The following is a 10,847-nucleotide window of genomic DNA, read 5'->3' on the forward strand; positions in this document are numbered from 1 at the left end:
GTGTGTGTGTGTGTCTGTGTGTGGTGTCTCTCTGTCTCTGCAGGACACAAAGCCAGTGTTGGTGAGGACAGCGAAGGCAGCCTTCAGAAGAGAAAAAGGAGAAAGCGGAAGAAGAGCCACGTCCAACCCAACACCCGCGGCCCCAGTGATGCAGCCTCCTCCCTCACACACAGAGGGACCGGCGAGCCTGGGTCGGGGAAACCCGCATCCAGCACCGGGGCCCAGGGTGGCCTAGAGGGGTTCTGCTCCACCCCTGGGCACAGTAAGAGGAAGCGGCAGAGGAAGAAGAGCCTGGGGCTGCAAGGGCAGATCTGCGAACCCACAGTGATGCCCCCAGAGGACTGCGGGCATCCTCCAGCCCCTGCCACCCGAGCTTCCCCAGCAGACGGAGGCCAGGTCCCAAAAAGAAAGCGGAAACTCGGCGCTCTCCTGGCCAACAGCAGTGGACTGGCCACACTGGCCTGGCCTCAAGCACAGAAGGAAGGAGACGATGGCCAGGCCACCCTGCCCCCGTGCAGGAGGCCTCAGCACAAGAAGGTGGAGCCAGGGAACCTTGACCTCTACTTGCTCTCCAGCCGGAAGGCCGCAGCCTCTAAGAAGAGGAAGAAGACGAAAGAGGTGTCCTACTCGGTGGAGAACAAGGGTGTCCTGAGGGCCAGGGTCCGGCAGTTTGAGGCTCTGGTAAGGGGGTCAGGACCTGTCCTTGGGCCACCGCTGCCCCGGGGGGTGGAGGCTGGGGGCCGTCAGGCCTGGCCTGGCAGTGGTGCAGCAGGCGGGATATGCCGTGGTACATGGCAAGTGCCGACTCGGGCCACGCGCACGCACTCGCGAGGTCAGGAAGGTCAGCGTGGAGCTGGGGTCCCCGCTGGGCCTGGCAGGGGACTGGCCCCATGGCCCCTGGCAGAGACGCCCAGAATGCCTGTCTGGTAGCACAGGCAGTTCCCGAAGCAGTAGGCCAGGTGAGCATTAAGTGACGGAAGTGTGCCTCTGCTTCAGGCAGCTCCAGCTGGAGCCCCAGCCGGCGCCGCCCTACCCTTGGCAGCCAGTTTTAGCTTTTCTCTCTCGGTGGCACAGTGTTGCCAGTGGGAACCCACAGGAGGGCACCAGAGCTGCAGAGGGTGGTAGTGGGCCTGCAGCCAGGAGGAGCCAGGTCCGCACTGGGCTTCCCAGACGCCCCAATGTCACTCACCCAGCCAGGGCTGGGTCCTTGCTTTGAGGACTCACTCTGCTTCTGGGAAGGGACCTACGGGGCCTCTTTTGAGACAGGGTCTCACTGTGTAGTTCAAGCTGACCTCAAACTCGTAGCCTAGGGTGGCTCACTGTGATCCTCCTGCCTCAGCCTCCCCAGTTCTGGGATTGCAGGTGTGTGCCACCACGCCTGGCTGATCACAGTTGACAAGATGAATTATTTAACAGGTGGACTTTGAAAGGCAAATGTTGAAAACACAGGGCCTAAGTTTGAAGGTAAAGATAATAAAAGTAGATTTTGACTGCAAGGAGACATTTCTGTCCCTGGCTGGGCTAGGGGGAGCAGCGGTTGTGACGTCTGAGGAGTCTGCACCCTGCTCAGGCCAACAGAGTCAGTCGGGGCAGGAAACAGCAGCTTGGGATGGGGGCTGCACCCACCCCGCAGCCCTGGCAGCACTTTGGTGTGTGTGACATGCACCCTCCTTACAGGGAAGCAGCGGAGCTCTCGCCCCTTTGAAGAAACCTCTGAGGCCGGAGAATGACTTCGTGAAGTTCAACACCCCCGTCTTACCAAAGCCCCTGTTCTTCAGGAAATCAAAGAGCACCGCTGCCGCCCGCCCTCCGGGTCCTGCTGTCCAGGTGTGCCCTCGACGGCGTCCCCCACCCACGGGGCGTAGAGCGGGCCCCCGGGGAGCCAGTCTGCGGCCTGGTGGCGTCTCCCTCCCTTCCTGGGCCGGTTGTACCCCGCTTTGTGCAGGTCTAAGGTGTGGTGGCCATGCACATCCACCCCCATGGTGGGCCTGAGCTTTCAGAGCCAGTTCCATGTGAGTGTGATGGTGTCACACGGGAGAATGCGATACACGTGAGAGTCAGACAGACGAACAGTCGGAGGGAGACCGCACTTCAGGGTGCAGAATGGCTCAGCTCCCAGGGATTTTCTGAATGGGAACAAAAGTGATTTTTCCCTCACCTTAAGCCACCTCCCCAGCCCCTTTGTTATTCTGAGACAGGGTCTCAGGTAAGTCAGCTGTCCAGGCTGGGCTGGGCCTTTCCATCCTCCTGCCTCAGCCTCCCAGTGTGCTGCAGGCTGGGAAGTCTGGTGGCAGGGTCCTGGTGGACCTTGGGGCAGAGAGTTCCAGACAGCGGATCTGTCCCTGACCCTTCCCATCTGTGGGTGAGTTCAGGGCAGTAATCCCAGGTCCTGCAGGGCCTCCCTCCTGGGCAGATTCTTGGAAAATCTCCGGGAGACAAAGCGCCTCACTTGCCGGGTGTTGCTCCTGCTGCTACTCTGAACTTCTCTCCTGCAGCTGAACAAAACCCCGTCCAGCTCCAAGAAAGTCACCTTTGGGCTGAGCAGGAACATGACCACAGGTGAGTGTGTGCGCTTCTGGAGGTGCCTCCCAGCCACGCGCCACAGGCCTTTACCTGCTGTGGGGTCCACACCTGAGAGGTCACCTGGAAGAAGCCCAGAGCCAGGTACCCAGACACCTCCGTGCTGGGTCAGTCCGTCTCACGGGCCGATAGGGACGCCCTGCTCCCTCCACTGTATCTGCTCTGCTAAAACATTCAGGACCACCTGTGTGCTGGGAGGGACGTCCCCCTTCTGCTTTGGGAGCATCTAATGAGTTCAAGCCTGCCCTGGGCACGCGCGTGAGGCACAGCACAGGCACGTGTCTGGCGAGCTGGGGTGCATGGAGGTCGGGGAGCAGCTCGCCAGCACGGCCCATCTCAGGCCCCATCCCCAGGGCCCTGCTATCGGCTGCCCTCGGTGTCCCCGCCCCCTTCTTGCTGCCTTCCTCTGGGGCCTGCGGGGTGAGAAGGGCCAGGTGTCATACTAACGGGCCCTGCTCTCCCTTGAGACAGAGTTCAAGAAGACAGACAAGAGCATCCTGGTCAGCCCCACGGGCCCCTCCCGAGTGGCCTTCAACCCCGAGCAGAGGCCCCTTCACGGGGTGCTGAAGATGCCCAGCAGTTCGCCTGCCAGCACCATCCTGGGGAGCAGGATGCCACTGGGCACCACTCCCAAGAGGAGGCCGACGGCCATGGACTTCTTCTGAGTGCCCAGAGCCCCTTTTTACAGACTGCTTTTATACAAAGGATCTATAAATTATAGCTTTCAAAACACAAGCCTTTTTATTGTTTGTAAACCCTGTGGATTGTGCTCAAGGTGCTGAACAGGGACACAGGCTGTGTCCCATCTGTTGTACTTTTTGCTGCAAACACTCGTGAGTCCCTGAGACTGCCGTCTTGGGCACCTCAGCTATGGCCACCATGTAGGAACAGACCAAGCGTGAGCAGAGGACGCCTCTGCCACACACCGGACCCACTCAGGCATTTTAGCCTCGCATCTGGTCCTCCTGAGCTGGTGGACCTGATTCCCTGCTCTGGGGGGTCTCGGCAGCTCTGACAGCAGGGACTGAAAACCCATCAGCAGCTCCGTAGCTTTTCCATCTGTCATCAGCAGGGAGCTTTTCCTCTTGCCCTTCCCTGCCCCTCCCTGTCTTCCGACCTCTACAGCAAGCCCCAGGTGTCTCGGGAGGCCGTGTCCCCCTCTCCTTGGCCTCCCACCCTGAGCCCCTGTGGAGACCTGGGTCATTGGGCACCCAGACCCAGTGACAGGGTACCTGCCGTGGGTCAGAGCATCTGCACCTTGAGCTCTCACCAGGCAGGAAGTTGCCTTCCAGAAGTGGGCACATGTATTTGTCCATGGCCACAGCTGCCTGTTATCCAGACACAACACTTGCATATAGGTTTTCATACAGCTCTTCTCATCTGCGTGATCGGGGTGGAAGGTGCTTAGGCTTTGGTTGAAGAAGCTAAAGTCTGACTTTCATTTTTTAGAGTATAAATCACTGGATTCTTGGTTTTATTCCAGGAAATTACCTTGAACTCAAGAGATGGACACAGGACAGGTTCAGAGCCAAGAGGCCATGTGGGCATAGTCAGTGAGGCTGGGCCCTTCCTCTGTGGCTTTCTTTTCTTTTTTTGTTGTTTGTTTTTTTGAGACAGGAACTCACTGTAGTTCAGGCTGACCTGAATTCACTCTGTAGCTCAGGCTGGCCTTGAATTCACAGCGATCCTCCTGCCTCGGCCTCCTAGTACTGGTATTACGAGTGTGCACCACCATGCCCAGCCTTTCCTCCATGGCTCATGCAATTAGAAATTCAAGATGGAAGTCACAGGGTACGTGGTATGGGCTCACAGCTGCACTGCCAGCCCTACCCTGTTCTGTTCAGGAGATCCTGTGGCCTTACCCGCTTCATCCCTTCCCACGGGAGCTGCCATTTTTCCACACAGCCCCCACACTGCTCCCCAACAGAGGACCCCATGGCTTTGCTGACAGGGCAGTGACTGTTTCCGGTCCCCCGAGACCCAAGGGTGGGCGTCACGCGTGCGGGGAGGAAGGACTTCAGGTGCTGGGCTACCTGACCTCCATGCGGAGGAGCAGTCTTTCTTCCTGGCTTCTCTGGTGAAGCTTCGTCGTACTCAGCCATGAGAAGGAACTGCCGACATGCTGTGAAGCTGTCCTGGGAGTTTTCTGGCCGTTTATCCTGCCCTGAGAGATGGGCCACGTGAACGGCTGGGTCCTGACCAGACGTGGAAAGGCAGCCGTCCCGTGGTTCGAGGACAGTGCAGGAGCTGTTCTCACAGCGCTCTGGTGACCTGGCTCCTGCTGAAGTCACCCCGTGGGGCAGGTCATTGGCACAGCACGGGTCAAACCCAACTTCCTTCTGTGCATAAGTCAGTGCTTCCTGAGCTTTAAAAAAGTTTTAGGAGTACATTACTTTTCATGCCTAAATTCTGGCAACAGGAGAATTTTTTTTAAGCTTAGCTACACACAACACAAAAAGAACTTATCACACAAAGGAGATGTGTTGAGCAAACCAGTTTGCTGTGTGATGCATGCGATTTTCCTCAGTAAAGTTGCTGAGAGGACTTGGAGGTTCAAAAGCGGAAATAAGTTCACGCTGGCGTTCGGACAGCAGTACACGGTCGCGTGCTTGCCTCCCCTCTGCTTGTACAGTTTGATGCCCAGACTGGGCAAATTTATTATCCTTTCATTTCCTGAGCTAAAAGCACAAGAAAGAACATAAACTCTGGAAGCGATCACTGGGGGGAATGAGACTGGGTGTGCCTTTTAATTTTTACGTGTTCTCTCTGCTTTACCTTTTCAGACAGTGGCCTGCGCTGAAATTGTGTTAGCATCGGTGTGCTGTGTTGGTTTTCATCAAAGCCCTTGGATTTGGATTTGATATTGGCTGTTTGGGGCTTTTGTTTTTTGGGTTCCCCCCCTCCCCCAGTTATTTTGTCTTATGGTACTGGGGGTGGAACCCAAGACCTTTGCACTGAGCTACATCCCCAGCCATTTTTTATTTTGAGACAAGGTCTAGCTGGATTATTATGTTGCTCAGGTTGGGCTCAAACTTGTGATCCTCCTGCTTCAGCCTCCCAAGTGCTGGGATCACCAGCCTGTACCACCACACCTGGTGAATTTTGAGTTATTGTAGATGAGCTGACAGAGAAAGCACCCACAAAACTGAAGATTGAGGGCCGGGCAGTTAGCTTGGTGGTTCCACCACCTGCTTTGAAAGCACAAGGTCCTGAGTTCAATCCCCGGTACCAAAAAAACCAACAAACTGAACATTGAGTTGACAGAAACTGTTAACAAGCTGGGCTCAGTGCAGCTGTAGTCTCGGCTGCTCAGGCAGAGGCAGGAGGCTCACTTGAGCCCAGGAATTCAGGACTGTGAGACCCAAAACAGCCTCTGAGCTCAGGATGGTGTAAAGTTCTCCAGCGCAAAGGCAAGCTCCAGTAGAGCGGGGAGGAAAAACATTCAGAAGGTAACAGCCGGGATCTGCCAAGTTAGGCCAAAGAATAGTGATCCTGTGCATCCAAGAGACTCGGCACCTGTCAAAAGAACAGCTGAGGGGTGAGATATTGAAGATTCTAGGAAAAGCAGGCACTGAGGCCTGGATCCCAGCTTTGCAGGAGGCTGAGGCAGGAGGATCATGAGTTCCAGGCCAGCCTTGTTATTTCACAAGACCTTAAAATTTTAAAAGGGCCGCCGGGATGCATGCAACACAAGGCCCTGGTCCCAGCCCCAGTATCACACACACGCTGTACCAGGGCCTGCTCTGCCCCCGGCCCTCTGGCGCTCCATCTCCTCTCCCGGTCTGGTCTGGCTCCATTCCTCTTTACCTTGCCCTTTTCCGCAGGCCCTGTGTTACCCTCTGCAGAACTCTGTAATTTACCGTAGATCTTTCCGTTTTGTGTCTCATCATTTTTCACATCTTGGTGCGTCTGGCTCCCATATTTTGCTTCAAATCCATTTTCTCATTTAATAATACTTGTTTCTCATATGAGTAATCTCTTGCTGAGCCTATTTGCTGAGTATTGGATTGAATTTTGTTGTACTTTTCCCTCCATTGCTCACCACTTTCCTCTTGACTAATAATCTCTTGTACTTTCTCATCACCTTTTTTAGAGTCTTTATGTTAGGGAGAACATGAAATACTTGTATTTCTGAGTCTGGCTTTTTTCGCTCAACATGATCTATAGATCCTCCATTTTCACACTAAGGACAACATGTTCTTTGCAGCCGAATACTACTCCCTGTGTTCGTTCATCTGCATACGGGCACCGAGGCTGGTTCCAGACCTGTGCTCCTGTGGGCTGTGCCACAGGCGTGCATGTGGGTGTTCACGGGATGTGCTGGTATTGATTCCCCTGGTCATATACCAAGGAGCAGTACCCCTGGAGCAAATGTTAGCTCTACTTTTAGTTTAGTTTTTTGAGGAAGTGTACAATTTCCATAACGGCTATACTAATGTCCATTCCCGCCAGCAAGGTAGAAAGGTTCCTTCCTGCATTCTCAGTGGTATACATGTATGTGTGTGTGTTTATTGATTTTTGTGTTCTTGAAGAAAAACGTTCCAAGGGTTAGGCGGACTCTCAGTGCATTGGTTTCCATTTTCTTGGTGGCTGGAGATGTTGAACGTTTGTCACTTAGTGGCCACTTGGACCTGTATTAAAATAGACACAGATACATACTGCTGTTCTCAGAGGCATCCTACTAGCCAAGTGTTCATTCCAGAACTCTGTTTATTTGAAACTTCCTGAAACTACAGTGGGAGACAGGACTCTAGTTTTCCATAGTGGATTTACTAGCTTGTGGAGTGGTTTCTGAGTGAGTGGTGACGCGGACCCTTGTGAAAAACACACTGGCCAGTCCAGAGTTGTACAGTGCCCAGGCAGAAGGCTGTTTTCCTAACTTCCTTGAGTCAGGATCTTTTGGCGGCAGCACCCTGTTCGGTACTGTTAGGTGACGTATTTCTAGCAGTCACTGTCTGCAATCCATTTCCACACCAGCATTCTTGTTAATGTTTGTGTTAATTACTTGTTGCTGAGACAAAATACCCAATGCCCAGAGTTGAAGGGGAAAGGTCTGTTTGGCTTACGGTTTGTAGAGGTTCAGTGGATAATAGGCTGACTCAAGGCAGGGATGGCATTCGCAGAGGAGGAATAACACGGCGCACACAAGACAGCAAAGGTGACAAGAAGATTTAACAGCGTCTGCCCCTTTAATCCCATCCGGACTATCAGGATTAGGGCGGTGCTAAACCATCACTCGGGAGTAGTGGGTTAGAAATCACATGACCTTAACCCCAGCATCACACATTCCAGATTCAGCGTTCTCCAAAAAAGCATGAGGCTTTGGAGGACATCTAAACACACGCTGTTTAACAGTATTTATTTCACTTTATGAGACAAGGTCTTATCTGTTCCTCAGCCTGTCTTTCCAACGACCGGTGTCAGGAGATTGTTGTGCATGTGCTCTGTGCTGACTGGGATCATAGCCACGTGCCACCTCATCTGGTTTGCATGGTTGATTTTTAAATATTGGAATGGAGTACAAGGAGCTCTTTGGTACAGTTCGGCGATCTCTGACAACTGTAGTCACGTAGCCACCTCCCCTGTGTCCGTGCAAAACCTAAACCTCCATCCGTGCTCCTGCTTATTAGTTCGTCCCTCCGTGTCCCATCCTGGGACAACCGCTGGTCATTGTGAAAGCCTGAGTTTCACTTGGTCTGCACCATCACGTAATGCACGGGCTCTGGGATCTGACCTCCTCCACGGTGGGAGAAGCGCCGGAGACTCGGTCGTACTGTGCTGTGTGAATGACTGGTTTATTTGTATTGGTGAGTGGTATTTTTGTGGTGAGAGGCACCTCAGTCTGTGTGCCCACCTGTGAAGAGGCGTCTCTACCAGCTCTTGGCAAATAGGAACAGTTGCTGTCAGTTTTCATATAATTAGTGCCGGTTTCCATCAGTAAATACCTAGGTGGTGCAATATCTGGAATTGTGTGTGGACTTTACAAGAAATAGCTAAGCTTGTTTCAGAGTCACTGCCGCTCCATTTTGTAAACCCGGTTCTGTTTGTTTCGAATCCTACCTAGTAGCTGGCATTTGCAATCCTATTTTTCATTGTGGCAGTCTTGTAGCTCATTGTCACTTCTCTGTCACTGCCGAAAAATAGCAGTCTGATGAAGATGGAATCCCACATTAGCATTCACTTTCCCTCCACACTCAAATGATCCAGCCACACCTTTGACACAACGCTGGCTAATGTCCTTAGTGTATTTCAGTGCGTGTAATATTTTCCTGGGTGTTTCTAAGAGTTTCTTGGTTATATTTAAACAGTTTAACTGTCCTGTGCCTGTGTGTGTTCTTACTTATTTTTTCATTTGGTGTTAACTTTCTTGGATGTAAAAATTAAGTTTCCTGCCCATTTCTGGACGTTTTCAGCTGTTTCTTGTTGACTTATTTGTTCTTTGTTTTTGGTTTTTTTATTTTTTTAAAAAAAAATTGAGTTTCTTGGTACATTTTAGGTATACAGAACAATTATATTCATTATTGGGATCTTGTACCTTTACATGACAGGTCTTGGTTCTCATTTTTTTCCTCTTGTCCATGCCCTCCCTTCACCCCCTCCTCCCCTCCCCATTTACTTTATTTCCATTTTGTCATATTTTTTTCTTTTCCCTTATTACCTTTCCCCTACCCTTCCCACTTTCCCTACACCTTTAGCCCTTTTCTTCCTATTTCACATGGTCGATTATTTCAATAGGATCTTATGTACTATAATCGCTTTTCACACCAGAGAAACTATTAGGTATTTACACATGTGTGACTTATTTATTTCACTTAGGAATATATCCTCAATATGTATCCATTTTCCTATGAATGAATCTAATTCCTCATTCTTTATGGCTGAGTAGTATTCCATTTCATAGAAAAACCGCATCTTCTTTATCCAATTTCCAACTGATGGGCAAATACACTGTTTCCAAGATTTAGCTATTACAAACTGTGCCGCTATAAACATAGGTGCGCATATATCATTGTGTTATGATTCCTTTAATTCTTTTGGAAAGATACCCAGCAGAGGGATGGCTCTTTGAGGTATCTCCATATTGATTTCCATAGTGGCTGCACCAGTCTGCACTCCCACCAACAATGGAGAAGGGTTCCTTTCTCCCCACAACCCTGCCAACATTTGTTATTGGTTGATTTCTTGATAGCAGCCATTCTTTGTGGGGTGAGGTGGAATCTCAGTGTTGTTTTCTTCTGCATCTCTCAAATGACCAGTGATGTGGAACATTTTTTCATATATTCATTTGCTGCTTTTACTTCTTTGTCTGAGAAATGTCTGTTCATTTCAGATGCCCATTTTTGAATTGGGTATTTATACTTGGGGGGGCTGATTGTTTTGAATTCTTTATATATTCTAGATAGTAGTCCTTTGTCTGAGGAGCAGCTGGTAAAATTTTTTTCCAACATTGTAGGTTCTCTCTTAGTTTTGTTGATAGTTTCTTTTACATTGCAGAAGCTTTTTAATAAGATGAGATCCCAGTTTGAGGATTTGTTCATAAAGTCTTTTCCTCTGCCAATGTCTCCAAGAGTTCTGCTTAACTTATCTTCCAGTAAGTTCAGTGTTTCTGTTTTGATATTTAGATCTTTAATCCACTTGGATTTCACTTTAGTGCATGGTGAAAGATAAGGGTCTAGTTTCAATCTTTGGCAGGTTGAGATCCAGTTTTTCCAACACCATTAATTAAAGAGGCTATCTTTCCTCCAGTGGTGGGGGGGGACGGTCAGCTCCTTTGTCAAAGATGAGGTAGCTGAGTACATCTGGAGTTGTTTTTGTGTCTTCCAGTCTGTTGCACTGATCCTCAGGTCTGTTTCTTTGCCAGTACCATGCATGCTGTTTTTATCACAGTGGCTTTGTAGTATAGTTTCAAATTGGTAATTGTTATACTCGCTGCCATGTGTCTGTTGCCTAGGATGGCTTTTGCTATTCTAGGTCTCTTCTGGTTCCAAATGAATTTTTGGATTCTTTTTTCTAGTTCTGTGAAATATAGTGTTGGAATTTCAATCGGCATTGCATTGAATCTGCATAGCAGTTTTGGTAGTATGGTCATTTTCACTATGTTGATTCTTCCTACCCAGGAGCAGGGGATATCTTTCCATTTTATTATATCCTCTTCGATCTCTTTTTTCAGAGTGCTATAATTTTCAGTGTAGAGGTCTTTTTCTTCTTTTGTTAGATTGATTCCTAGATACTTCATTTTTTTGGATGCTATTGTGAGAGGAACTGTT

At 50.4% G+C, this 10,847-nt stretch overlaps 1 protein-coding gene across 2 annotated transcripts in view; it reads left to right on the plus strand.

The window, feature by feature from the left end:
- Rrp1b (ribosomal RNA processing 1B) overlaps nt 1–3,320 on the plus strand; it is a 15,844-nt gene extending 12,524 nt beyond the window's left edge. For both annotated transcript variants that reach the window (XM_010636521.2, XM_019209356.2), the window contains 4 exons: nt 44–681; nt 1,678–1,827; nt 2,496–2,559; nt 3,052–3,320. In XM_010636521.2, coding sequence (XP_010634823.1) covers nt 44–681; nt 1,678–1,827; nt 2,496–2,559; nt 3,052–3,245 — 1,046 coding nt within the window. In that variant the 3' untranslated portion in view covers nt 3,246–3,320. The remainder of the gene's footprint in view (nt 1–43; nt 682–1,677; nt 1,828–2,495; nt 2,560–3,051) is intronic.
- Nucleotides 3,321–10,847: the final 7,527 nt, after the last annotated feature.

Source organism: Fukomys damarensis, unplaced genomic scaffold (assembly GCF_012274545.1).
Source record: "Fukomys damarensis isolate Sample0158 unplaced genomic scaffold, DMR_v1.0_HiC HiC_scaffold_24, whole genome shotgun sequence".
Lineage (NCBI taxonomy): Eukaryota > Metazoa > Chordata > Mammalia > Rodentia > Bathyergidae > Fukomys > Fukomys damarensis.